The following is a 27,652-nucleotide window of genomic DNA, read 5'->3' as shown; positions in this document are numbered from 1 at the left end:
AAGACACCTGAACTTTACATGAAAAGAGAAGCATCAAATCTTTACCTCTTTCTCCAGGTAAGCTTGTATCTTAAAGATGCATGGATGGTCACACTGGGCAAAGGTATCCGTTCCAACCTGGAGAGTATTGGCCCGGGCACGTTCAACGTGAATGAGGCTTACTGGAAGACGTACAAGATGGCCAAGCTGTACAGACTGATGTTTGTGTTCCACTTCAAGCTGCAGGACTCTCTGCGCTACCTTGTGCAGGACTCGCTGGTCAGCTTGACTCAGCTGGTGCTGGATGCCTGCCACAGTGTGCTGACGTGTCCTCAGGACATGGTCTGGAAGAACAACCTTCTCACAAGCCCCTACAAGTAGGATAGTATACACTTGTACATATCGTATAGCACACATGGACACAAACTCACATTTATATAACCATCTTACAGATCATACAGATTTTTAGCTCATTAGGGCTGCGGTTATTTTCATTATTCATGATACTCTGCCGATTATTTTTTGATATATCGATTATTTTCTTGATCTAGAGATCAAATTGACATCTTGTTTTGTTTAATCCACAGTACAAAACTAAGATATCCATTTTACAAGAATACAAAACAGAGAAAAGCGGCAAATCCTAAGGAACTAAAACCGAATTTTTTGGGGGCATTTCTATTTGAAAAATAAATCAAACAATTATTTGTTTTTTGAAGTAGTTGGTGATTCATTTTCTGTCCATCAACTTATCAATTCATTGACTGATAGAGCTCATAGGCGTTCATGTTTTCTTATTCTGTGACTGTATCTCGGAATCAGTTACACATTGTATATGCAGTTCACTTATACTATATATATATAATATGTATTCACTTACACTTATAGAGTGTTTGATAGTGTGTGTGACATAACCTGTTACTGCTAAATATTCAGTACTGCATCGGTAATGTTAGTCCATTCTCCATAAATAGGCCAAAGAAGAACCCCCTGTTCCTGGTGGACTTGGTTCTGGATCAGACTAGTGTCCATTACAGCTCTCCCCTGGACAAATTTGCAACATCTGTTGTTAACCTGTTTGATGAGGGCATTCTGTCTATGAAACAAGTACCACAGCTTGATAAGGTAAAATAAAAATCTGCTGTCACCTGATTCACAGAGAATTAGATTGAAAATGTGATGATGGAACGTGTTCTCTCGATGACAATAATGACATGTATGTGCTATGTGGCAATGATGCTGAGTATTTAGCTTTTCCTCTCTTGTCTATGTCAGTTTGTGTTGCTGAACATATATTTCGGTGGGGATCTGGTGCTCGAGTCAGTGAATTTGCTCGAACCAGAAGTAATTAAGCTGAGAGAGAAGATCCGCAACGCCTTGGTACAAGCAGCCATACCTCTCAGGGCTTACGCTGCTGAGTATGAGACACACTTAGAGCTATACAACTTGGACATAGAAACCGTCCTCAAGTAAGTCTGTTTAATATTACATACACAAGGTTTCCCACAATTTCAGTCAGAGTTATGATCCGTTCATCAGTTCGCTTTCCTCTTTAAGTGGAGTCATTAATGTCTTCTCTGCCAGATCCCACACTCATGCAGAACGGACATCCCAAGAAGTAAAGAAAGAGATGGAACAACTTCTCAAAGATAAGGAGAGGCTCAAAAATTCCCTGCCGTCCTCCATCGTCATTGGTCCGTTTTTTGTCCGTGTGGAGGCAGTACGTCAGGCTCTCTCTAACAAAAGACAGGCATTAGTCAATGCCATGCTGGACCGTCTTGTTATGAAGCTACGCAAGCGGGTTGATGATGTAAGTCATTTGTTTAGAGGCCAGAAAACAGATGAAAAATAAAGTTCTTAATTATACAGTATATACTGCATGGGTGTGTTGAGCATATTTCTACACAGGACCTACATTTAATCGAAAGTGACCCTTTCCTGATTTTTGAAATTGCTTTATTTTAATTTTCTTTCCTTGTGTGCATGTAGGCATGTGACGAGTGTAACAGAATGAGTAGAAAGCTACGCGAGAAGCCCAACAGCATTGAGGAACTGACTGAGAAGAGGGACTGGATGAAGCAAATCCCAGAACAGCTCAAGAGTTACAAGGTGCACATTGATTGGCATGAACTGGCCATTTTTGTTATATGTGTCGTATGAAGGGTCACATTATCTATAAACCTGATTCTTTTTTTTCAATCTGTCCACAACAGGAGCTTGTTGACAAGATCCTGTCAGACTACGAGCTACTAGAAGAATTTTGCTACTGTCTTTCAGATGAGGATTTTAATAAAAAGTAAGTGTAAAAGCGTCATTCTAATTTTTGAATCTGAAATTAAATTTGAGAGTGATTTGTTCGGTTCATAGTGGTTAGAGTGAATTGTTCCAGTGATTACTCATTGTTACTCATTTGTGCAGGTGGACAGCTATTAGATGGCCTAATAGGATAATCAGCCAGATTGAAGCAACAGCCGTCCAGCATGTGGAGGATGAGGAGCGCTTCCGTAAGATCCAGCAGGTTGACCTGAACAGCTTTGAGGAGCGCATGAACTCTCTACAGGTCAGCTGAGCCAAAAAGATGTTTGCGTTCAATGGCAATTTGGATTTCACTGAATTTCCAGAAATGTTCCCAAACTCGCAGCCTCATTTGTACACGTCTGAAAGTGGACCCCCATTATGACTTGTAGTTGTGTGTTTATAGATACTGGTTGCAGGGTTTGCGAGCCATGCAAGCATTGATCATGCCCATGAGGTGGCCAACGAGGTCAGGCGTATAAGCAAGCAGCTTAAGGAGTGCCAGAAAATGGCTCAAATCTACAACACCAGAGAACGTCTGTTTGGTCTTCCCGTCACAAATGTAAGTGAAAGCATCAAGCAACTCGAGATACATCTTGTCATTCCAGATTATTCCCATCATTCTGACAATGAAATGTAAATGTGTTTTTCAGTATGATCACCTACAGAAGCTAATAAAGGACTTCCAGCCCTTTAAAGACCTATGGGCCACCACCTCTGATTGGCTTCGTTGTCATGAGAGCTGGCTCAGTGACCCGCTGTCTTCTATCGACCCTGAGCAGCTGGAGCGCCACGTCACAGAAGCCCACAAGACCATGAACAAATGTATCAAACAGTTCAAGGACATCCCTGGTAGGCAACACATCTATCACCATTTAAACTCAGCAAAGCGAGGTGTGATAGTCAATACATCTGACATGCTTTTTTCCGGGTGCACTTTCCTTGTCTTACACAACACCAGACTGCCAGATGGTGGCGACTGTCATCCGCGAGAAGATTGAGGACTTCCGTCCTCACGTCCCTCTGATTCAGGGCTTAAGGAACCCGGGTATGAGGAGCCGCCACTGGGACATGCTTTCAGAACGCATTCAGATTAAAGTCAAGCCCAAAGCAAACCTGACCTTCTCACGCTGCCTGGAGCTTGGCCTCCAGAACCACGTGGATGACATAGCTCATGTGGGCGAGGTGGCTGGGAAAGAGTACACCATCGAGCAGGTACAGTGTTTTATGAAGGGTTTAGTTGTTTTTATATAGGTTATGTGATGAATTAATTATCACAGTGCAACTGTAACGTTTGGACAGGATTTAGGCAGCTTATTTTTTATCTCAACATGAAACAAAATATTAAAGTTAAAATGCAGTTTTCACAATAGGTGCACCTGTAAGGGGAGTCAAGTGTCACTGTCAGTGTTTGAATATCAATATCTTCATTAAAATTAGTGGCTGCTTTCCCACCTTCTCACTCAGGCACTGGAGAAAATGGAACAAGAGTGGGCGATAGTCGTCTTTGATGTGTTGCCCCACAAGGAGACGGGCACCTACATCTTGAAGAGTCCCGATGAAGCTTCCCAGTTGCTGGATGACCACATTGTCATGACACAGAGCATGTCCTTCTCTCCCTACAAAAAAACCTTTGAGGGACGCATCAACACCTGGGAGAGCAAGCTCAGAATGACTCAAGTACACACATGCATAAACACAAACACACACGCTTCTTATCCTAACCATAACTTTCATTTGCCTAAATCTTACCCTTACCCTTACTCTAACCGTACCCTGACATAAACCAACACAACATAGGCCTCACAACATGACTGTGTAAACAGATCTATGTCCCCACAACATGGGTAATTCATGGTAAACTCACTTCAGGTCCTGTGTCATGTATCATTATCATGCAGTGTCTAATGTTGTGCTCCTGCCCTCTTCTGGTGCTTTCAGGATGTGCTGGAGGAGTGGCTGACGTGCCAGCGCTCCTGGCTCTACTTGGAGCCCATCTTCAGCTCTGATGATATCAACCAGCAACTGCCTGTGGAAGGAAAAAGATACCAGCAAATGGAGCAAACATGGAGGAGGGTCATGAAGAACGCCTTTACTAAACGAAAGGTCAGAGTTTCCACAACCCTTCATTTTCAAGGACAAAGGTTTTATTTTTATACAGGATTGGTGTTGAGATAGATTAAAAAGATGCTCAATTGTTTATTGTATACTGTCAATGTGTGCTTTTGTGTTTATCTCCAGGTGATTGAACTGTGTCCAGATGCTCGTCTACTAGACAAACTGAAAGAGTGTAACGTACTGTTGGAACAGGTGCAGAAAGGTCTCAGTGAGTACTTGGAGACCAAACGAAGCTCCTTCCCCAGGTAAGCCTGACCGAAAGTGTCCAAAAATTCCCCTGGCGCTCATTTTGATTCAGTTTTTCCACATTCCATTCCCTGTAGCACTGATGCACTGACGACACCAAGAAACTTGATTTAGATTTTGGTTTTAAATGTAGGAATTTATGATACCAAGAGAAAGACAAGCAAATCTCTTATAAAAGTAAAGGTTTCTTGAATCAGCAATGGTTTACAACAACTAAATAGTCAGTGGTCTAATTTACGACACACTGTTAATTGCACAGACTTTGTAAAACGTACTGTACAGTGAATATTTGTTTGTAGGTTTTACTTCCTGTCAGATGATGAGCTCCTGGAGATTCTGTCCCAGACCAAAGATCCTACTGCAGTACAACCCCACTTGCGTAAATGCTTTGAGAACATTGCACAGGTTTGTTCTTGCTGGTGGTTTCCTTACAGTTCTTCTGCTCATGTATTACTGAAAATATTACACGCACACCCCATGCAACTGAGACTTCTGTTGGTTCTCAGCTTCAATTCCAGTCAGATCTACAGATCACACATATGTACTCTGGAGAAGGGGAGGAGGTGAAGCTGTTCCTGCCCGTGTGGCCCACTGGAAACGTGGAGGACTGGCTCAGGGACGTTGAGAAATCTATGAAGGCCACATTGAGGGACAATATTGACCGCTCGCTAAAAGTCTACCCTGAGGTCTGAAACCCTGACTCTCACTTTGATGTTTTTAAATGTCATCTACTCTTGAGGCAACTTTAAGTTGTCCAGCATTTGTAAATTCTGTATCTGCTCTCTTGACCCCACAGCAACCTCGTGTGGAGTGGGTGTTATCGTGGCCTGGTCAAGTGGTGATAGCTGGCTGCCAGGTCTTCTGGACTGCTGAGGTGTCTGAGGCCTTGGAGCAGGGAGACTTGGCCAACCGCCTTTATCCCCAACTACAGACACAGGTATAGACTTACACTGGACAATATTCAAACTAAATAACACTTTGTGAGACAACTACACATTCTTTTATGTATTGCTCTCGTTTGCACTGAACTGTTTTTACTCTATAGCATACATTCTTAACATTTTCTCCTTTGTTTCTGAAGCTGGGTGACTTAGTGCAGCTGGTGAGAGGACGTCTGTCTATGATGCAACGAGCTGTGCTGTCTGCCCTTATCGTCATAGAGGTCCATGCTAAAGATGTTGCGGCCAAACTGGTGGAGCAGGAGGTTTCAAGTGTCAATGACTTTGAGTGGATCAGCCAGCTCAGGTTATCTGTTTGTTTTGTTGTTCTGTGACTGTTTTACTTTTCACTTCTGTCACTGCCAGTCTTTGAATCCACTGTATACTTTCACATTTCAGGACTGTTGGTGTAGAATGACTGTGATACTTATCTGATACTGTTTGTAGATATTACTGGGCAAAAGATGACTTGTACATCCGCGCAGTGAATGCAGAGTTCTTGTATGGATATGAGTACCTTGGTAACTCCGGACGTCTGGTCATCACCCCGCTCACTGACAGGTCGTTGTTAAGTCTAACGCTGTCTACTCTATTTATCCTTAACGTCATATTTGTGTTTTCAAACGAGAACAACCAAAACACCTCTCTCTGCCTTTCAGATGCTACCTGACCCTAACGGGAGCTCTACATCTGAAGTTCGGAGGGGCTCCTGCAGGTCCAGCGGGGACAGGAAAGACAGAAACCACGAAAGATTTGGGAAAGGCTCTGGCTATCCAGACGGTTGTTTTCAACTGCTCTGATCAGCTGGACTTTATTGCTATGGGCAAGTTTCTCAAAGGACTGGCCAGGTTAGAGGCAACTCTAAAGTGTGATAGAATGTCAGTTTTGGTATCAAATATCACAAACCTTCCACCATCTGCCCTCCATTTTGCAGCTCTGGAGCCTGGGCATGCTTTGACGAGTTTAATCGCATCGATGTGGAAGTGCTGTCTGTGGTGGCACAACAGATCACCACTATACAAAAGGCCCAACAGCAAAGGGTGAGACGCACATTCACTAGAAATTCACACACTGGTACAGTGGTACACTTTCATAATAATAAGAATAAACAGATGGAAGCAAAGTAGGTAGACAGAGGTACAATCAGGTAAAAACAACAGAAGAGAAAAAGGCAGGATAGAGATGTGGGGGCCTGAAACGTGTTCAGATCAAATTCATTGGTTTAATAGTCTAAAAAGGGGTTCTTTAGTGTCACATGTGATTGTATAACTGTAAAATGAAAAATATTTGTGTATGTGCAAAAATGGCAACTTAAGTTATCTGTAATATCAGTAAAACATTCTGTCTCATGCATTGCCAGTTTTTACAATAGTTGAATTCAAGAATATTGATTAATGTATAAAATGTAGATTACCTCATTTAAGAGATTACATTGCTCACTCATGTAGAAAGTACGTCGGCCAACTACAACACTGAAATACATTTTACAGAATTAAAGTTAATGATGTAAAAAAAATGTGATTCTTAAAGTAGCAAATCTTGCTGCAAGTAAAGTTGTGTGTGTGTATGTGTGTGTGTGTGTGTGTGTGTGTGTGTGTGTGTGTAGGCAGAGCGGTTTGTGTTTGAAGGGACAGAGATCTCTCTGGTCCCTTCTTGTGCTGTATTCATCACCATGAATCCTGGATACGCTGGACGCACTGAACTGCCTGACAATCTCAAGGTTTGAAATGATAACTTGGTTTTTAATGACTGTAACGCTGAGGATGAGCAGATGGGCTCAAAATAAATGAGATATCATAACTTCTACAGGCCCTGTTTCGTCCCGTTGCCATGATGGTACCTGACTACGCTATGATAGCTGAGATCTCCCTGTACTCTTTTGGCTTCAGTGATGCCAAAGTCCTCTCCAAGAAGCTCACCACCACTTTCAAGCTCTCCTCTGAACAGCTCAGCTCTCAGGTACTGTATGGATTCAGAGGAGATCATAATAATAATCAGCTTAATCTCTTAAATATAATTCTGTCTGGCAAGAAAATTTGCTATTTGTCCAGGGACATTACTTTTTCAAACCTTTTAATTTTACATCATTAGAGTATAAAATATTGTCATACAACACATGTTTACACACTCCATGGATGTGTACTTATATGATATTAATAATATTCTATATAAGAATACTGAATATGTAATGAAGTGCCGACTTTTGCTCTTGTTTAATATGAAGGATCATTATGATTTTGGTATGAGAGCTGTAAAGACTGTGATCTCAGCTGCGGGAAACCTAAAGAGAGAAAACCCCGACATGAATGAGGTTAGAAATGTTTCTTTTGTTCAAGTGCAAGAAAACATGACACACATTTTGACAGCAGGTTGAAAAACTCCATTCGTCTCTAACGTATCTAATTCTTCTGAAACCCAGGAGCTGATCTGTCTGCGGGCCATCCAAGATGTCAACGTACCAAAGTTTTTACAGGACGACCTGAAGCTCTTCAGAGGTATTGTGTCCGATCTCTTCCCTAAGACGAAACAGGAGCCAATCAACTATGGCACGCTCGAGGAGTCCATGCGTAATGTCTGCACTAAGAAGAACCTCAAAGATGTGGATGGTTTGTGTTTCTGGAAGCACAGAAAATTAATTTTCTGACATGTGGTTACCTGTATTTTTAGGGTGACATGTTGACAGTGTTGTGGTGTTTGCAGGATATATTAGTAAGTGCATTCAGCTGTATGAGACCACTGTGGTGAGACATGGCCTGATGTTGGTGGGACCCTCTGGATCAGGTAAAACCAAGGTGAGTTTACTTACTATATTATCACTATATTGTTTCCAGGTTTATCCACAGCTCTTCAAAGTTGACTGAATGATTTTCCAGTGCAGAGTCCTGTACTGTATTACTGATGTGTGTGTTAGTGTTATGAGATACTAGGTGCAGCTTTAACAGCTCTGAAAGGCCAGCCCTCTGTGAGTGGTGGAGTATATGAGGCAGTTCAGATTTATGTCCTCAATCCCAAGTCTATCACCATGGGACAGCTCTACGGGGAGTATGACTTGCTCACACACGAGTGGTAAGTGATACTTTTTTCAATACAAACTACAGAACAGAAGAGTTAGACCTACATTTTATTCACACACTTTGCCTTTTTGTCCACCCCTGCAGGACAGATGGTATCCTCTCATCTCTTATCCGTGGAGGTGCAGCATCCATGGACAAAGACAAAAAGTGGTACATGTTTGATGGACCAGTGGATGCTGTGTGGATTGAGAACATGAACACTGTGCTGGATGACAACAAAAAACTGTGCCTTAGCTCTGGAGAGATCATCAAGCTCAGTGACGTAAGGTCAAGTTTTAATTTTTGCCTCTGCGCTGTCTTCTGTCCCATGTGTATTCAGAGCTTTTGTGGCTTCCTCCTGCAGGTGATGACCATGATGTTTGAGGTGCAAGACTTGGCGGTGGCGTCTCCAGCCACAGTGTCTCGCTGTGGTATGGTCTACCTGGAGCCCAGTATTCTGGGCCTCATCCCTTTTACAGAGTGCTGGCTGAAGCGGGTCCCTGAAGCCCTGAAACCGTACACAGAGCAGCTTGCCTCCCTGTTTGAAAGGTTCCTGCAGGTGAGAGGGGAGACGTAATTGAAAGAGGCGAGCAGGGAATCCTAAGGGTTTTAAATTCAAGTAGGTTCTGATAGTAAAAGCAAGTGTACTGACTTTGTTTTTTATTTTTCTGTACTTTTACCCAGGACTCCATCACATTTGTGCGCACATCAGTAAAGGAGGTCATTACTTCCCTGGACAGCAACCTTACCTGTAGTCTGCTTAAACTCATAGACTGCTTCTTCAGTCCCTTCAACATTAAAGAGGTGTGTGCAGCTTCTCTGTGTTAGAATAACCAACATGCTCTGCCATTGAAAAACCTTGAGTTTGTTGGGTTACACCTACAGTATTTATTGCATTTTCAATCAGAAACGTGTCTTCTATCATGTCAATAACATTTTCAGTCCAAATGAATGTGCAGGAAGTTACTGAGTGCAACTTTAAGTAATGAAAAGCCCTTTTTGTACTGTTTATTTGAATTGTGCTGCTTGTGATCCTCTAACTAATCCTTTGTTGTCTTGTAGGGTGAGAAGCCCCCACCCCGAAAGAAACTGGACCGTCTGAAGGAGCTGATTGAGCCCTGGTTCTTTTTCTCACTGGTGTGGAGTGTCGGTGCCACAGGAGACGGAGCCAGCTGTAAGCGCTTCAGTGCCTGGCTCAAGAACAAGATGGCAGAAGAAAAGGTCATTTCAGGGTCATTCCTGTAGCACCCCAATACCAATTTATTCCTAATATAATTGATAGCTGGATTATTTATTGATAGATCTATTGATAGAGCAAATGTATTTGTCCTCTAGATTCAGCTGTGCTTTCCAGAGGAGGCCCTGGTGTATGACTACAGGCTTGATGACGCAGGGATTAGTAACATGGAGGATGACGATGATGAAGATGATGAAAGAAAAGTAAACAGATGATGCGTAATCACACAGATGTTTCATGAAAGACCATCAGATGCCTTTTTGCTTTTCACACAGTTGTTTTTTTGTCTGTTCACTAGGTTCAGTGGGTCAGCTGGATGAAATCTGCAAAGAGTGTTGTGATCACCCCAGAAACAAATTATGCTGACATCATTGTTCCCACTGCTGACACAGTGAGGATGTCCTTCCTCATGGATATGCTTTTGACCAATAAGAAACTTGTGAGTGCATAGATTGTAGTTGAACTTCACCCAAGTGTCTACAAATACTTTAGTCTGAAATAAACGTTAAAAAAAGGTCAAAACTGTATAAACTGAACATCTTGTACTGAAGTACATATCCAATAATAAATGCCTTACATTTGAATGCTTACATTCCCGTGAAAAAACACCATTAGACTAGATAAATATTTGTCTTTGTTTGTGATCCAGGTGCTCTGTATTGGGCCAACTGGCACAGGAAAGACCCTGACCATGTCAGACAAGCTGCTGAGGAACATGCCTGCTGAATACATCACACACTTCCTCATGTTCTCTGCCCGCACCTCAGCCAACCAGACTCAAGATTACATTGACAGTAAACTAGACAAAAGGTACGCCTGCTCTACAGCTCACTGTCCATCCAACCACACGTCATTCAAAATACATGTGTGATATGTTTGTGACTCAACGTTTCAATGATGAATGTTTTAGGCGGAAAGGTGTGTTTGCACCTCCAATAGGGAAGTACTTCATCTTCTTTATTGATGACCTAAACATGCCAATGTTGGAGACCTACGGTGCTCAGCCTCCTATTGAACTGCTGAGGCAGTGGATGGACCACGGAGGCTGGTATGACAGGAAACAGATAGGTGAGAAAACTGGGAGCCTTTATTGTTTTATTACAGTAATAGTACATTGCTAGAGTGTGTCTTGATGACTACAATATCATTATCACTAAGCCTCTCTTTATTTTTCCTGTCCTTTTTCCGCAGGTACATTCAAGCACATAGTGGACATCAATTTTGCCTGCGCCATGGGACCCCCAGGTGGAGGCCGGAACCCCATCACCCAGCGCTTCACACGCCACTTCAACTTCCTGTCTCTCACTGAAATGGAGGATGCCAGCAAGAATACGATTTTCTCCACCATTCTGGGCAGTTGGATGGGTTAGTCGGTGCTGCTGTGTGTTTAAAGGTTTTGGCAGGACAGGTTTTGCAGGGAAGAGAAATTTCAGTTTCTAACTGAATCTTTGATCTCTTTCAGATGGAAAAATGAGTAAAAAGGAACCAGGCAGTAAGTCAGGGACACTGAAAAAGGAAGTAGACAAGAGTGTAAAGTGTGTAAAATGTCATTTAATATGCAGAACAAGTTAGTATGATAGAGGAGGATACAAGACACACCTGAATAATTGTCATTTTCAGTCATTTCATTCAGAGATGACATTTAAAAACACCAACTGTTGACCAAAGCTTGTGGAAGTAGATTTTCACATGCATTTCATGTTGTAATGTTATCACTTCTCTCTCCTATCCTGCTTTTTTCTCATCAGGACCTGTTCCAGAAATCCAGCCACTGAACGAGCTTCTTGTAGATGCCACTATCCGGGTCTACTCTACAATCACCTCCCAGCTCCTCCCAACTCCAGCCAAGTCCCATTACACCTTCAACCTCAGAGACCTGTCCAAAGTCTTCCAGGGCATCCTCATGGCTGAGGCGGGAATGATAGAGGTGGGCAGATCCAATAGAATCAAATTAATTTGACATAATCACCTTATTATTTCTTTGGTGCCACAGAGGGATAACTATGTCACCCTGACAATAGATGTGACAAACGTTATGGGTGCCCTAGATTAACATGTATGTAGAAGTTTGATCTAAGGATACATACATACACACCAAGGATTCAAAGCTCCATCTGAAAATCTCCAGTGTAAAAGTAGCGTGACTTTGGTGATTTCAGGACAAATTGCGGCTGCTGCAGCTGTGGTACCACGAAAGCTGCAGGGTTTTCCAGGACCGCCTGGTGTGTGCTGAGGACAGGGACTGGTTCACCCGGCTCCTGAAGGACTGCATTCAGGAGTTTGACTGTAGCTTTGAAGAGGTTGTGCCCTGCCAACCTGTTCTATATGGAGATTTCATGATTCCTGGAGCTGACCGCAAAGCCTACACACTCATAGAAGACAAGGAAAAGGTAAGTGGTACAGTAGTAGTAGTAACAGTAGTTACATTGTGTTTTCCTGTGCCCTTCATTGATGTGTTTTTTCACTCTATAGTAAATGTGAGTGACTGCATACTTCACCATAGTGGTTTGATTTTCTCGCCTCTATATCATATCATCTAGTTGGTGAAAGTGATGGAGGAATACATGGACGACTACAACCAGATCAGCACCACCAAGATGAAGCTGGTGCTCTTCATGGACGCCATTGAGCACGTGTGCCGTATCAGCCGCATCCTGCGCCAGCCTCTGGGCAACGCACTGCTGCTCGGCGTGGGTGGCAGCGGACGCCAGTCACTCACTAAGCTGGCCTCACATATGTGAGATTCCCACACATTGTATAGCTCATATGACAGCAGGCTGAATCCAGTTTTCATGACACAAATATTAGATTTTTTAAAGGATCACACTGCTGGTTTTTCTGTGTTTTCTACACTTGTTATGTTACTGCTGAACTTGTTCTACAGCATACATACATTTTGGACTGATGTCTTCTTTATAGGCAGCTGTCTGCGTCTATAATATGAGGCATGAGATAACATGAGATAGATACAGTAATACATCAACAATCAACATTTGGTTGCCTTTGATTTATGCCAATATTGGATAATTTATTGACTGAATGATAATTCAGGTACAAGTAGGAGCTTCTTTAAAATTGTAGAGATTATAAAACTCCTTTAAGATTCTTTAACCATGAAATATAAACATTTTACTGTTGGTGGTCCTCTTAGTAACTTATGGCTTCATCCTCATAGTGTGTTTTTCCATGTTCAGGTCAGAATATGATTGTTTCCAGATTGAGCTGGCTAAAAACTATGGTCAGACAGAGTGGAGAGAAGATATTAAAAGCATCATGCTGAAGGCTGGACTTCAGGACCAGCAGATCACCTTCCTCTTTGTAGACACACAGGTAAACAATAGCTTTCTGTACCAGGACTATGCTGTTTAACTCTTGGCACTTTCATTAATTTGAATGAGAACATAAACAAAAATGCAAAATGTAGATGTTACTGACTTTAAGGATGTAATGTAAGTTGTGTATCTGTTCTCTCCAAAACGCAATGCAGCTTTTTATAGCCCAAAATCACATACAATTTTATACTCACAAGTACCTTCACATTCACAATCCCTCAGATTAAGAGCGAGTCCTTCCTGGAGGATATCAACAACATTTTGAACTCTGGGGATGTCCCCAACCTGTACGCAACAGATGAGCAGGAGCGCATCCTGACAGCCATGAAGCCAGTGGTGCAAGACCTGGGCCAGCAGCCAACTAAAGCCAACCTCATGGCTGCCTACATCAGGAGGGTCCGCAGCAACATCCACACTGTGCTCTGCATGAGGTTAGGAACTGTACAAAGTTTGTTTCACTCAGTCATAAGTGAATTGAAATAAGTTCCTCCATCATCTTTGTTCATCTCATACCCTCCCTCCTGCAGACTCACACCTCTCCTCTTCATTTCTTCCTCTGCAGTCCTATCGGTGAGGTGTTTCGGGCACGGCTGAGGCAGTTTCCCTCACTGGTGACATGTTGCACTATAGACTGGTTCAGTGCTTGGCCAGAGGAGGCTCTGCAGGCTGTGGCCACATCGTTTCTTAATGAGCTGCCTGAGCTAGAATCCAGCCCCACAGCCATGAAAGGACTGGTGAGGATGCTGTGTGTGTGTGTGTGTGTGTGTGTGTGTGTGTGTGTGTGTGTGTGTCTGAGGCCCTGTTTTTTACATGGTATGGTATTTACATGCGTCATGGGTGACAACTTTAAGTACGTCTGTTCACGCCTGCCGTTAAAATGCGTCCTCACATGTATCTCAAGTGATCAAATCTCATTGCCCCACTATGTATATAATTAATTAAACATCATTCTTACAAATATTTATAAAAGACTGGGAACATTTCATTTAAAATATTTAAACATTAAAATATCAATGCCTCCTGTATTTTAGGTTGATTTATGGAGCTCAGCAAGCGGACACACTGTTCCACCAGAAACATCTCTAATGCAAATTTTTATATCTTTTAGTTCTGATAGTAAGTTCAATTTTACCTTAATATCAGCATATCTTCTGCTTAGCCAGAGGACTTCAACTGAGTAGACAGCCCCTCCATGTGACCCAGGACACATACGTCTTCACAATGGTTACATAATGTGGTCACGTGTGTCCAGACCATCTCTCAGTGTGTCCTCAATGTGTCTTGGGTGCACTCACACGTTTGCTTAGAGCTGTCCACTTAACGATTAATTAGCATGAAGGTTTAAAAACAGCACTGGCAAAGACAGGAATACAAGAGTGGAGAACACAAATAGACTGGTTAAATGACTAGTGTGTAATCATAGACAAAGTTATAAATAAGAGAGGTAAACACATTGTTTTGAAAGGAAATAACTGGTTAATGTGAACTCATCCTAATCCCAACCTAATTGATTCCCTTCTCCAGACATTGATGTGTGTGAAGATCCACCAGATGGTAGCCAAGAGGTGTGAACAGTACCTTGCTGAGCTTTCTCGACACAACTACGTCACACCCAAGAGCTACCTGGAACTGCTCAAAATCTTCTCAGATCTCATTGGACGCAAGAAGCAAGAACTGTGCAGTGCTCGACAGCGCATGAAAACAGGCCTGGACAAGGCAAGGCAGAAATAATAGAGATTCAATTTGTAATGTGTGTACATATATTCAATTAGCACTGTTAACTGACCGCCTGCTGCTCTTTGATCCTGTAGCTTCTTAGCACAGCCGAGGATGTGAGTAAGATGCAGGAGGAGCTGGAGACGATGAGACCTCTTTTGGAGGAGGCTGCTAAGGACACTGAAGTTACTATGGAGACCATCAAAGTAAGGAAAAAGAAATAGATAAACAAATGTCTGAACCATGTAAAATATCTGATAGTTTGTCTCTGAATTCCGTAGAATTGCACTGTTTTTTGACTACGACAGAGATTAATGACAGTGGAACAAAAACCCATATATGATCTGTGTTTTTGTGCTTTTAACCTATGGACCTTGAATGTGATTTATACTCTGTGTTGCCAGAAAGACACAGTGGTTGCAGAGGAGACCAGGAAGTCAGTGCAAGCAGAGGAAGCCAAAGCTTCAGAGAAAGCCCGTTTTGCAGGAGCCATCGCATCGGACGCCCAGAGAGACTTGGACGAGGCTCTGCCAGCCCTGGATGCTGCCCTCACCAGCCTCAAGTCACTCAACAAGAACGATGTCACTGAGGTCAGAGGTCGTCATGATGAAGATGTCTACAAATAGTCTTGCATTGTTAGGTTATACGTGTGAATGTTTTTTTCCAGGTGCGAGCAATGCAGCGACCTCCTCAGGGGGTGAAGCTAGTTATTGAGGCAGTGTGCATTATGAAAGGCATCAAACCCAAAAGGGTACCAGGAGAGAAGCCTGGCACCAAGGTCGACGACTACTGGGAACCTGGTAAGGGTCTGCTACAAGACCCTGGCAAGTTTCTAGAGAGCCTCTTCAAGTATGATAAGGTAGAGCCCATAACAAGTGGACTTTCTGCCATGTCGTTGTGTGTATAGTGTGTGTAGTCATTGTCTGTCTGGCGACGGCTTGATTTCGTGCTCTGAAGTTCTCTAAGTTTCAGTTTTTGACTATTCATTTCTGCAGGAAAACATCCCAGATAGCGTGATCACTTTAGTGCAGCCCTACATAGATAATGAGGAATTCCAGCCAGCCTCCATTGCCAAGGTTTCCAAAGCCTGTACCTCCATTTGCCAGTGGGTGCGAGCCATGCATATATATCACTTTGTGGCCAGGGCCGTGGAACCTAAAAGGGTAAAAACTGAAATCCACATTTGAGCCATTATCTCGCCACTGCACTTGCATGCTTTTTTTTTTTTTAAAGAGAGTTCTCTTAACACTGGAAATGTAAATATTCGTACAGCAAGCTCTCCAGGAGGCCCAGGAGGACTTAGCGGCGACCCAGCGCATCCTAGATGATGCCAAAGAGAAGTTGGCAGCGGTGGAGGGCGGCATTGCCACTTTGCAGGCCAAGTACGAAGACTGTCTGGCAAAGAAAGAAGAGCTGGACAACAAGTATCAGCTGTGTGAGGCCCGCCTCGTCCGAGCTGACAAGGTCAGAAGGAGGGATAGAATAAGATAAGACAACATTTCATTGATCCCAGCGGGGGATATTTAGCATTACAGCAGCACAAGATAGAGACCAGAGAGGTGGTTTGGAACAGGATACACATACGTAGTAAAAACAACATGCAGATAATATTGTCTATTTCTTCATTAAGTCTCAAAATATTTTACTTTTTTAATATTGATACATTTGTCATCATGATGCATTGATCTTCTCCAGCTTATAGGCGGACTGGCGGATGAGAAGGTGCGTTGGAAGGAAACAGTCCAACATCTGGACTACATGGTCAATAATGTGGCAGGCGATGTGCTTCTATCTGCAGGATACGTAGCATACCTGGGCCCTTTCACTGTAAGTGGGTTATAATATACAAGTTGCATTACCCATATTATACTTTATACATACAGTATAGTGTATATACATACTAATTTCCCCATCACGATCAACTGCATTTTTAAAATTTAATATTGTGACACTAACTTTTTTTTTTGCTCCAGTAGTCTGATCTAAAAACCAGACATGTTACAGTTATAAAATCTGAACATAATCATTAAATAATCTTGAAAGCATTAGTCTAAGTTATAGTGAATTTTGATTTTTAGTAGGTTAGCCATAGCGTGTCACTTTTTTTCTGAGCGTTCCTATATTTACAGACTGTATATTTGTATGTGCTAATCACTGCCGCGCTATTGGGTGATTTGCATGAGAGTGCCTTGTTTTTGTGCTCAGGGAGAGTACAGGGCGGCCATGGCGGAGGAATGGCTGCATTGTTTCACAGAGCTAAGAGTTCCACACACTGACGAACCCAACCTGATCAACACCCTTGGAGATCCAGTCAAGATCCGCTCGTGGCAGGTCAGATCCAACCTGTCATCAGCTCACCTTCGGGGTCTTAAGACAGATCAGAACACATAATTAATGCTGAGTTCACACTGAACTGAAGCTTTGATCTTCTTTCTGAATACTTAACAGACCATCAGACTGACTGCTTGAATTAACTTTGTTACTTTGTTTATGTTTATTTCTATGTTTATAGATATCTGGTTTGCCCAAGGATAACCTCTCAGTGGAGAATGGTGTCATTGCCCAGTACTCTCTGCGATGGGCTCTGTTCATTGATCCTCAGGGACAAGCCAACACGTGGATAAAGAACATGGTGAGGACAGTTTTCTGTGTGCTGGTATGACCAAAACTGCAGAGGGTGCTAGTGAGACAAACAGACATGAAAGGTAGCCATATCACCCTTTTCATTTATCCCTTCATATCTCATGTGTGGTTTGTAATTACACTTTATTTACCAGTATCAATAGCTGACATAGCGGGGTATCCAGTGCACATATTAAGTAAGCACAGTAATATTTTGTATAACTAGGTTCAGTACATACACAGATACTTGCTTTGGCTGTGCAGCAATTAGCGTTGGGGTCACCTCTTATTCCTCATAATACCCACAACTCCTCTGGAAAGCTTCCTCAGTGTCTGTAGTCGTATTTGATCTTCTGCTCATTCGTACTTTCTGCCTGTTGTCACCCAGGAGCGGGACAATGGATTGGAGGCTATGAAGCTGAGTGACCGGGACTTCCTCCGCAGTCTTGAGAACGCCATTCGCTTTGGTAAACCCTGCCTCCTGGAGAATGTAGGCGAGGAGTTAGATCCTGCACTTGAGCCAGTCTTGTTGCAACAGGTGAAATCACACCCACACATGTATTACAAACGTCACTTGTACTGTATAGCAGTGTTATTTCAAATGTCTATCATACACTGTCCTTTAGACGTTTAAGCAGCAGGGCGGCACGGTGCTGAAGCTGGGTGATTCAGTCATCCCTTACCATGATAGCTTCAAGATGTACATCACAACCAAGCTGCCTAACCCACACTACTCCCCAGAGGTCTCCACCAACGTCACGCTCATTAACTTCACTCTGTCACCCAGGTAACACGCTATAAACAGACAAAACCAAACCTCCTCCAATGCTTAGACATGACAGAGAGGTTTTATTGGTTACTTTCTCTTTGGTTACTCTCTGTTATAAAGCTGTGTCTGTCAGTACTGCTGTGTCTCCTTATCTCAGCTATGAAGGTAAAGAACTGAACTATAAAACATATTTAGTGGCCTGTTTCTCAAGATGTGATTTAATAGTTTGTGTTTTTGAAAAAAGCAAGTGTTTGTTTGGCCTGGGACTGCGTTCGGAATACACAACTGGTATAATTATTAAAATGTTACAAGTGCAAAGCATAATAATAAGTATAATAAGTAACATTTGAAAGCATTAATAATGAAAGTTCCATGTATTTGGTAGGTTTGAAAAATCATCTGTTGGTCTGTTGATCTCAGTTTTTAGTATTTAACCAAAGTATTTGTTTTTCACAATCAACTTATGGTATCAACTTTGCTCTAACAGTTGTGTCTGACTCTTAGTGTACGTTTGTTGGAAAGTGCCTCTTTTGTGTTTCCAGTGGTCTGGAGGACCAGTTGCTGGGCCAGGTGGTGGCTGAGGAACGCCCAGACCTGGAGGAGGCCAAGAACCAGCTGATCATCAGCAACGCCAAGATGAAACAGGAGCTAAAAGAAATCGAGGATGAGATCTTGTTCCGACTGAGCTCCACTGAGGGAAACCCTGTGGACAATGAGGAGCTCATACAGGTGTTGGAGGCTTCCAAGATCAAAGCTGGAGAGATCAAGGTCAGACAGTGGGAGATATTATATGTCCTAAAGTGTGTCCTAACATGAAGATTCATTCACTTATCCAGTGTTTCATATGATACTTTAGCCATCAAACCCATAACACAAGCTTTTACTGGCAGGCCAAAGTGATGGCAGCAGAGAAGACAGAGCAGGACATTGACGCCACCCGTCTGGAGTATGTGCCAGTGGCTGTGCGCACGCAGATCCTCTTCTTCTGTGTATCGGACCTGTCCAATGTTGACCCAATGTACCAGTACTCACTGGAGTGGTTCCTTGGCATCTTCATGGCTGGCATTGCCAACTCTGAGAGCGCAGGTAGAAAGAAATTCCACAGTGAATTCTATTATGCTCACTGGCAGCAAGTTTACACACAGGATTATACAGGTGCAGCTGGAAAAATCATTAGCAATGGTTCATGGCATTGAAACCAGATGTAAAGGAAAAAACATGTTTCTGTTTCCACTGACATTTTCCTGACATGTGTCCCACAGACACAGTGGAGAAGAGAATCGCCAACATCAATGAATTTTTCACCTTCAGCCTGTACAGCAACGTTTGCCGCAGCTTGTTTGAGAAGCATAAACTCATGTTCGCCTTCCTCCTGTGCGCTCGCATCATGATGAATGAGAACAAAATAGATATGGTGAGGACCAGGAGGGTTACCGGTCTCTCTCACGCCGCTTTGATTTCCTGTAGGAAACCCTCTAAGTTAATCCAAGTGCATTTGATGAATCTGTGTTGTCTCTCTGCGGCAGACTGAGTGGCGCTACCTGCTGTCAGGAGGGATGCCCGTCCAACAGCTGACCAACCCAGCAGTGAGTTGGCTGTCAGAGCGAGCCTGGCAGGACATCCTGGGCCTCAGCGCTCTGGACAACTTCAGCAATCTGGCAGAGACCTTCACCGAACATCTGCAGGGTTTCAAGAGAATTTTTGACAGCAACCAGCCTCACAGGTACACACTGAAAACCACTATGTCAACAAAAGCAACAAATCGCTCAGTAACATGGAGACACTATCAATATCTGACAAGGTGTGTCTGTGTGTACGTGTGCCAATAGGGAGCCCCTCCCTGGAGAGTGGGACACAAAGCTGAACTCGTTCCAGAAGCTGCTGGTCCTGCGCTGTCTGAGGGCTGATTGTCTCATTCAAGGCCTGCAGGACTTTGTCTCAGCTCAGCTGGGACAGCGCTTCATAGAACCTCAGGTAGTCCCTGTCCTCCCTCTTGCCCTAATACTGATTTTAAAATCAACATGTATCTGTGGCAGTGGCTTAGAGGTGTGGTAGTATTAACACGGATGTAACTGCTCACTTTGTTTTGGCGGGGTCTGCAGCAGTGCAAACATTGTATAGAATTAACTATGCTAACTACAGCTGACAATTACCTCTGGTTGTTTGCTCTACGGTATGTGACAGGAGTATTTATGGCTTGTTACTCGTTCTCTCTCCAACTCTCCCACAGACGTCAGACCTGTCTGTGGTCTTCAAAGAGTCCTCCCTCTCCACTCCCCTCATCTTTGTCCTGTCCCCTGGCACTGACCCTGCCGCCGACCTCTACAAGTTTGCTGACGTCATGCAGTTCTCCAAGAAAATGAGTGCCATCTCTCTGGGCCAAGGCCAGGTCAGGGCCAGGGGGATGCCTGGGAATTCTCTCTGTCGCTCTCTCTCTCTCTGACTGTCTCAGTCTGACCCTGGAGTAAATCACTTTCTTACAGAACCAGGCCATTCTCATTTATCTTTATTAAGAATGGCCACCTCTGTGCTAATTGTTTTCTCTATTTATGACCATAGGCCAGGGCGTACCATAATACTTTGACAGATGCTACATTCCAGGAGACAGAAACTGAGCTATAAAAAAACAATCATGTTAACATCATTTGCAGGTTTTGTGATACATGCAGACTCACTGTCCACAAACCTGGAGCCTAGAGGCTGGCCAGACACTTCTCCCAGCAGCACACTACCCCTGTGGCTGTTCAATAGGTTTCAGCACGTGTTTATTACATTAAATGCAATTATGTGAGTTAGAAACCTGGCACATGCTGGGCTGGTGCATCACCCTGTCCTCCATTTCTGTCTAACGTGATCTGGTGGCTGTTAAGCCTTCCTGACAGAATTCCATAATGTCAAATTGTCTATAGGGAGATGTGCTGTATCCCACAGGAAATTGTAGGAAATATGGATGTTGTCGCTTAAATTAAATTTGTTTTTGGCACAGTTCTTGTTGTCTTCACGTCTGTCTTTTCCTCGTGTGATTCATCTGTCGTTTCTTGTGTGATTTAGGGCCCCTGGGCTGAGATCATGATGCACGCTGCCATGGAAAGAGGTCAGTGGGTCTTCTTCCAGAACTGTCACCTGGCACCCAGCTGGATGCCGGCCCTGGAGAGACTCATTGAGAACATCGACCCAGGAAAGGTCAGAGCAGGCAGTGGGCACACACACACTGTACACTACAGTAGCATTGTATGTTAGACAAGACTTTCATTGACTTTAATAGCGTCAATTACTTCTTTTGATGCCCATCGGCACCACATTTCCCACAATTGCCAAACAGGTGCACAAGGACTTCCGTCTGTGGCTCACAAGTCTTCCCAGCAACAAGTTCCCAGTGTCCATTCTCCAAAATGGGTCCAAGATGACAATTGAGCCCCCCAGGGGAATCAAGGCCAATCTACAGAAAACCTACCTGAGACTCACCGATGATTTTATCTCCTCTTCATCCCAGGTCGGCCCAGTCCTCATCCCACTAATTCTGTTCCTGCTTATTGCCTTAACCTTTACCAAATACTTTTGATGGGAAAACCTGCTTTTTGGAACCAGTTTTGTTTTTGAGAACATCAAGTAGCGTCTCCAACTTATTCCTCTCCTCTCCTCTCCTCTCCTCTCCTCTCCTCTCCTCTCCTCTCCTCTCCTCTCCTCTCCTCTCCTCTCCTCTCCTCTCCTCTCCTCTCCAGATGGCACACCTCAAGTCTTTGCTCCTGTCTCTGTGTCTCTTTCATGGAATTGCTCTGGAGCGAAGGAAATTTGGCCCACTCGGCTTCAACATTCCCTACGAGTTCACAGACGGAGACCTGAACATTTGCATCAGTCAACTGAAAATGTTCCTGGATGAGTACCAAGACATCCCATACAAGGTGGGGGAGGGAAGGCTTCTGTCTATATTTAACTACCTGTTGAGAGAACAGTTTCTCTCTTGTTTTCTCTGTTCTTTTTTTCCTCTTTTTCCTCTTTTGTTTTGTGTCATCACACTTAACTTGTCATGCATTAACGCGTCTGTTGCTCACAGTTTATTGCTATTTTGAAATGTTTTTTATGACTTTGGATAGTTGAGGTATACGTTTACTGTTTAATGAGAAACATAACTTACACACAGAGAATGTGTGTATGTTTTTTTGTTGTCTTTTTATATTTTTATTGTAACCTTAATTCAAACAGGGAAGGCTATAGAGAGCAAACTGTCTTTTACAAGGCCGCCCTGATTACAGTACATATAAAACAACAAAACATGTCAATGTTACAGATGCATAAACAATTATCTAAAGCAAACAGGCCAAGGACATCAGCATAAGGGACAACATCACTTCAAAGAAAACATGCATTCACACTACTTCATGCTAGTCAACAGAGCTTTAAACTGATTAAAAGGGATTAGCTTTTGTACTTTTACAAGCATCTGCTGATTGTTCCACTTATGTGGAACAAGCCAGTTTCCTGCTCTCAGTACTAACATGATGATTTTCAAGGACCAAATAGTCTTAGGTCCTAGTGCAGTGTGAACATGACGTATTGTTAAAAAGACACGTGAGATACCCAGGAAGTTTGCCAACAAGTGACTTGCAAATAAAAAAATACAGTGCCGCTCTCACTGCCAAAGAAACTGCATCATGAGATTTAAGAGCAGAGGCAGGAGAGTCAGTATTAATTACATCGCCATCGTCCATAACTGATAAAAATGGTGAATGAATGATTTGCTTTCTGCAGTTCTGAGAAATACATACCTTATGTATAAAAGAAAGACAGTTTTGCTAAAGTTTCTTGAAGCACAGTCAGTGTGTTTTTGAGTGTGTTCATCAGTCTGTCTCCCTGTTTTGTCCTCCACCTGTCCAGGTGCTGAAATACACTGCAGGGGAGATTAATTATGGCGGCCGCGTGACGGATGACTGGGACAGACGATGTTTGCTCAGTGTGTTGGAGGATTTCTACTGTCCCGCTGTGCTTACTGACAATCATGTCTACTCTTCGTCTGGAGTCTACAGGCAGATAGACACGAATCTGGATATCAAGGTTTGATAAGCAGTACATTGTGATAAGAGTGATGCATTAGGCTTTTGTCTGCATCAGTTAGTATACTCCAAACGCTGGGAATCACATGGTAACTCTCTGTAAAGTAAAGTCTCCAGTAGGCGATCTATGAAACATGACGATATCTTCGTAACTAAGCAACATACCACTAAAATAGTACGCAAAGTGTCACGTATGTAACAAAACACATCTACTTCTGTCAAACTAATTGATGACAGTCGGTGTCAGCGACTGACCTGTTGTCATGGCAATTCTAACCCTAGGGTTACTTGGCATACATTCGAGGTTTGCCCATCAACGACACACCTGAGATCTTTGGTCTCCATGACAACGCAAACATCAGCTTTGCCCAGAATGAAACGTTCGCCCTGCTGGGAGCCGTGGTTCGTCTCCAGCCTCGAGCTGCATCTGCTGGGGGCAAAACTCTGGAGGAGGTACAGATATCGATTGATTATGTATCATATGCATACTAACTGAATAAGAGAGAATGCAGGAAGAGAGAAAACAGCATAATTTTCTCCACTGGGGGTTCGTGTGTAGGATTTAGGGAGTCTATTAGCAAAAATGTAATGTAGTTTTGATAACTAATCATAGAAACTATGAGTCACTGTGTTTTTGTTCTGATAAATACGGGATCAGACTTATTATTTAGCACAAGGAGAAGCAAAGAATTGAGAATCTTTGTCGGCCACTGTAGCTTCTCTGCACAATCAGAAAGAGGGAGGTGAACCGCTTGGTGAATTGGTTGCAATCCGAAGCCTCGCTGCTAGATGCCACTAAATCCTACACGTTGGTCCTTTAACACATTTTAGCCGACATACTTAACAGAGCGAGGTCGAGTAGCCTTAAAGGAATGTGTGTCTGTCAAGCCCCCTCTTCTAAATTCATGGAATAAGCCTGAGCCATGTTCTGCTTCACTGGTGCCTCTTCCTGTACCATAGATAGTGGAGGAGATCGTGGCAGGCATCGCTGAAAAGATTCCTCAGCCTTTCAGGGTTCAGGAGGTGATGGAAAAGTACCCGGTCCTCTATGAAGAGTCCATGAACACAGTGCTCATCCAGGAGGTCATCAGGTAGCGTAACAGGCCGTGCTGTAAGATAGCATCACAGGCTGCACTGCAGCTCTCCTTCATGTAATAACACACGTCACTCTGTGTTGTTGCTGGACACTCATGATCAAGGCAGAAAAGATGTTGTTAGTTTAACAATCAAGTGGTCTGTCCTATGTATGAGACACTTTTCCTGCCCCAACCTGCAGACAGTCTGTCTGTCTGTCTGATAACTTACAACATGAATGATAATACTAATAATACTACTACTAACAATAATAATAAACATAATTAGCATTCCAGTTACCAAGTGTTTTCCAACAGTCCAATTAAATGACCAATATGGTGTAAAAGAGCTTTATGAATAGACCAAGACAGTAAAATAAACTAGAATAAACTATGTGGTAATAAAATGAAATGATAATTTACAGAACTCATATCAGCAAATGAAGCTGTCCTTTATCATTTCTGTAAATGACCAGTTATTTAAAGTACTTATCCAGCAGGAAAACAAATGTCTAGCATTTGGTATTTGTTTGAGATCAGAGAAGGAAACCTCTATATTAAAGCATCAATGATAATATGTAGCTGTGTCAAGTGGCAAGAATAGATCAGTGGAAATGTGAAATAACTTCACTTCTGAGGTCGGAAATAATAATTAAATGTGTAACTGGTAATGTCATGTCGCTATTTGAAACCAGTAGCCTTCAAAAGTCACACCCAGGGACCATAATTGTACGGCTTTGTGCTCACACTGTAATAATAACAATTTTTTCATTCGGTTGTGTGTGAACAGCTTGTGACATCATTAACTTGTCCAGAAATGTACCTGACACTTTATTTGCTGTCAACAGTCCAATATATTTTACTCGTTCTATACCATATGGGGTGTTAAAAGCTTTTCTAATTTTTTCCTATAATTGTCGTCCTAATGTTATTTGCAATGTTTATTTTTGGTTTCACTGAACATATTTTGCTCAGGTTTTGTGAACAGTTTGTCTTTGGGCTAATCAAGGACTTAATATTGCTATAATAAACTCCAATTACAAGGTTAAGTTATATCAGGCAGTAAGAACTCGATCAAATGAATAAAGATAAAGAAATTAATAAAGTGTTCTTGTAGTTGTTTAATAGTCTGATCCAATGCTGCCAGTTTAAATCTTCAGTAAATAGCGCTTGTATGTTTTGTATTTCAGATACAACAAGTTGCTGGCGGCCATCTCTCAGAGTCTCGGGGATATCGTGAAAGCTCTGAAGGGTTTAGTGGTGATGTCATCTGAACTGGAGCTTATGGCCAACAGCCTGTTCAACAATGTGGTGCCTGATATGTGGAAATCCAAGGCAAGACGCACTCGACACTTGCAACATATCAAAAAGAACAATAATAAGCTTTATTTGGGTAGAACACAGTTACAAAGTGCTTCACAGAAGAGGATAAAAGGTAAAAACAACAAAAACATGAATAAAATCAAAGCACATTAAAAAAGAGTGAATGATAAAAAATAAAAGGGATAAAAGACAAATAACAGATTTACAACAGATTTATTGAATATTGTCGCTGAAGGATTCATCCCAAAATACAGCATTTACGTGAAGGCATTCTCTCCTGATTCTATTATATTCTCCTGTTAAGTAAATGTCATTTTTAACTACATTCTCATATTTTCTTACATGCAGCTATTCAAACACTCACTCAACACGTACAATGTCAAAGTGCCTTGAACTGAACCAATCTCCTGACAGCCATGCATGTGTGTTATTGTATGCGGATGTATGGGGATGAGACTCAGACAGTTGATATTTGGGAGTGATCTCAGCGTGCAGGACATCAGATGAGCCTTTAGTGACATTTCTGTCCCGGCCTAATAAATCCAGACTCTGCTTTCTAAGAATACATAACTCTTCGACCGTCCGCGTGTCTCTGTCCCTCCAGGCCTACCCGTCTCTGAAGCCTCTGGCCTCCTGGGTGTCCGACCTGCTTCAGAGGATCAATTTCCTGCAGAGATGGATCCACAACGGCATTCCACCTGTCTTTTGGATTAGCGGCTTCTTTTTCCCCCAGGCTTTTCTCACTGGAACCCTCCAGAATTACGCCCGTCGCTGCAGCGCCTCCATCGACACAATTGGATTTGACTTTGAGGTCAGACAGTGAGCTGTACAGTATGTCAACGTCACCACCCCTATTCCTGCCTCGCCAGCTAAAAACGTATAAGCACTACATATTTACCACTCTGAACTGACTGTGACTGAGTGTTTGAAGATTTATTTCTCATGGTCTCTACTGAAGATCTTCCCGTTACTACTTCTCTACTGTAATTCCCCCCTCCCTCAGGTGATGGTGAAGTCAGTGTCAGAGCTAACAGAGAAACCAAACACGGGCTGCTACATCCACGGTCTATTCGTGGAGGGGGCTCGCTGGGATGGCGAGGCAGGCCAACTCACAGAGTCCAGGCCCAAGGAGCTCTACACAGAAATGGCTGTCATCTGGCTGATCCCCAAACCCCATCGCAAACCTCCAACCTCGGGGGTCTACATCTGCCCCATCTACAAGACCCTTACACGTGCTGGTCAGTATACACAATCAGGCATTTAATAAATTAATCTTTTAACTGAGGAAAGGACTAACTGAGTCGTTTGCTCAGCATTTTCCCCCTGTTTTTCAGTGTGACTTGGGCTGCTCGCTCTAGTGTTTGTGTGCATCAACTTTGGTGGTTTTATTACTCGCCCCAAAATAGACTCCAGTTAGTGTCTTGTTTCACGAAGCGTCTGAAAGTGCAGCTCTGTATTTTCCACCCACAGCACGTAGCCAACACCTCGTGCCGGCACTGCTCAGAAACACTTTACTCAGTGTAGCGGTTAAAAAAAGAAAAAATCCAAACAATTTAAGTTTCCTCATACCGCTGAACTGCATCTGTGTGCTTTTGTAGGGACTCTGTCTACAACCGGTCACTCCACCAACTATGTGATCGCAGTGGAGCTGCCTACAGATCGCAGTCAGAGACACTGGATCAAACGGGGAGTGGCCCTCATCTGTGCACTGGACTATTAAATACAGACACACTCTTGCACTTCTGTCATATGAATGAAAAAACGCCAGTCTTCTCACTGAATCTCTGTTTTTGCAGCCCACAACATGAGGAGTGCAGCTGTGGTTGCTAAGGCAGAATTAAATCAAACATTTTCTCTACGCACCTCATGCAACTAAAAATTTAGTCAGTGTAATAAAACT

The 27,652-nt window shown here is 42.9% G+C and overlaps 1 protein-coding gene across 1 annotated transcript in view; it reads left to right on the top strand.

The window, feature by feature from the left end:
* Positions 1 to 27,594, top strand: part of dnah1 (dynein, axonemal, heavy chain 1) — a 30,524-nt gene extending 2,930 nt beyond the window's left edge. Inside the window, 68 exon segments of the mRNA XM_070838980.1 lie at positions 58 to 356; positions 954 to 1,104; positions 1,255 to 1,448; positions 1,564 to 1,789; positions 1,969 to 2,088; positions 2,193 to 2,275; positions 2,398 to 2,539; positions 2,681 to 2,836; positions 2,928 to 3,126; positions 3,236 to 3,489; positions 3,742 to 3,954; positions 4,216 to 4,380; positions 4,516 to 4,637; positions 4,938 to 5,043; positions 5,145 to 5,324; positions 5,435 to 5,575; positions 5,720 to 5,883; positions 6,024 to 6,137; positions 6,236 to 6,424; positions 6,511 to 6,616; positions 7,183 to 7,296; positions 7,386 to 7,535; positions 7,801 to 7,887; positions 7,996 to 8,182; positions 8,277 to 8,368; positions 8,488 to 8,642; positions 8,735 to 8,912; positions 8,994 to 9,188; positions 9,314 to 9,433; positions 9,692 to 9,850; positions 9,965 to 10,069; positions 10,165 to 10,305; positions 10,516 to 10,676; positions 10,777 to 10,934; positions 11,058 to 11,231; positions 11,615 to 11,793; positions 12,026 to 12,256; positions 12,407 to 12,603; positions 13,061 to 13,196; positions 13,421 to 13,629; positions 13,761 to 13,932; positions 14,723 to 14,914; positions 15,010 to 15,120; positions 15,319 to 15,504; positions 15,582 to 15,773; positions 15,910 to 16,077; positions 16,187 to 16,378; positions 16,610 to 16,741; positions 17,120 to 17,245; positions 17,427 to 17,546; positions 17,925 to 18,074; positions 18,163 to 18,323; positions 18,848 to 19,073; positions 19,196 to 19,391; positions 19,568 to 19,719; positions 19,832 to 20,028; positions 20,135 to 20,279; positions 20,536 to 20,694; positions 21,357 to 21,488; positions 21,628 to 21,798; positions 22,028 to 22,207; positions 23,181 to 23,357; positions 23,639 to 23,809; positions 24,317 to 24,447; positions 25,620 to 25,764; positions 26,357 to 26,563; positions 26,756 to 26,990; positions 27,351 to 27,594. Of these exon segments, the coding sequence (XP_070695081.1) occupies positions 58 to 356; positions 954 to 1,104; positions 1,255 to 1,448; positions 1,564 to 1,789; positions 1,969 to 2,088; positions 2,193 to 2,275; positions 2,398 to 2,539; positions 2,681 to 2,836; positions 2,928 to 3,126; positions 3,236 to 3,489; positions 3,742 to 3,954; positions 4,216 to 4,380; positions 4,516 to 4,637; positions 4,938 to 5,043; positions 5,145 to 5,324; positions 5,435 to 5,575; positions 5,720 to 5,883; positions 6,024 to 6,137; positions 6,236 to 6,424; positions 6,511 to 6,616; positions 7,183 to 7,296; positions 7,386 to 7,535; positions 7,801 to 7,887; positions 7,996 to 8,182; positions 8,277 to 8,368; positions 8,488 to 8,642; positions 8,735 to 8,912; positions 8,994 to 9,188; positions 9,314 to 9,433; positions 9,692 to 9,850; positions 9,965 to 10,069; positions 10,165 to 10,305; positions 10,516 to 10,676; positions 10,777 to 10,934; positions 11,058 to 11,231; positions 11,615 to 11,793; positions 12,026 to 12,256; positions 12,407 to 12,603; positions 13,061 to 13,196; positions 13,421 to 13,629; positions 13,761 to 13,932; positions 14,723 to 14,914; positions 15,010 to 15,120; positions 15,319 to 15,504; positions 15,582 to 15,773; positions 15,910 to 16,077; positions 16,187 to 16,378; positions 16,610 to 16,741; positions 17,120 to 17,245; positions 17,427 to 17,546; positions 17,925 to 18,074; positions 18,163 to 18,323; positions 18,848 to 19,073; positions 19,196 to 19,391; positions 19,568 to 19,719; positions 19,832 to 20,028; positions 20,135 to 20,279; positions 20,536 to 20,694; positions 21,357 to 21,488; positions 21,628 to 21,798; positions 22,028 to 22,207; positions 23,181 to 23,357; positions 23,639 to 23,809; positions 24,317 to 24,447; positions 25,620 to 25,764; positions 26,357 to 26,563; positions 26,756 to 26,990; positions 27,351 to 27,472 (11,100 nt within the window). The 3' untranslated portion in view covers positions 27,473 to 27,594.
* The last annotated feature ends 58 nt before the right edge of the window (positions 27,595 to 27,652 follow it).

The sequence above is a fragment of the Pempheris klunzingeri genome, chromosome 2 (genome assembly GCF_042242105.1).
Source record: "Pempheris klunzingeri isolate RE-2024b chromosome 2, fPemKlu1.hap1, whole genome shotgun sequence".
In the NCBI taxonomy this organism is placed as follows: Eukaryota; Metazoa; Chordata; class Actinopteri; order Acropomatiformes; family Pempheridae; genus Pempheris; species Pempheris klunzingeri.
Note: the sequence above shows the minus strand (reverse complement) of the source record. Positions and strands in the feature narration are given on the sequence as shown.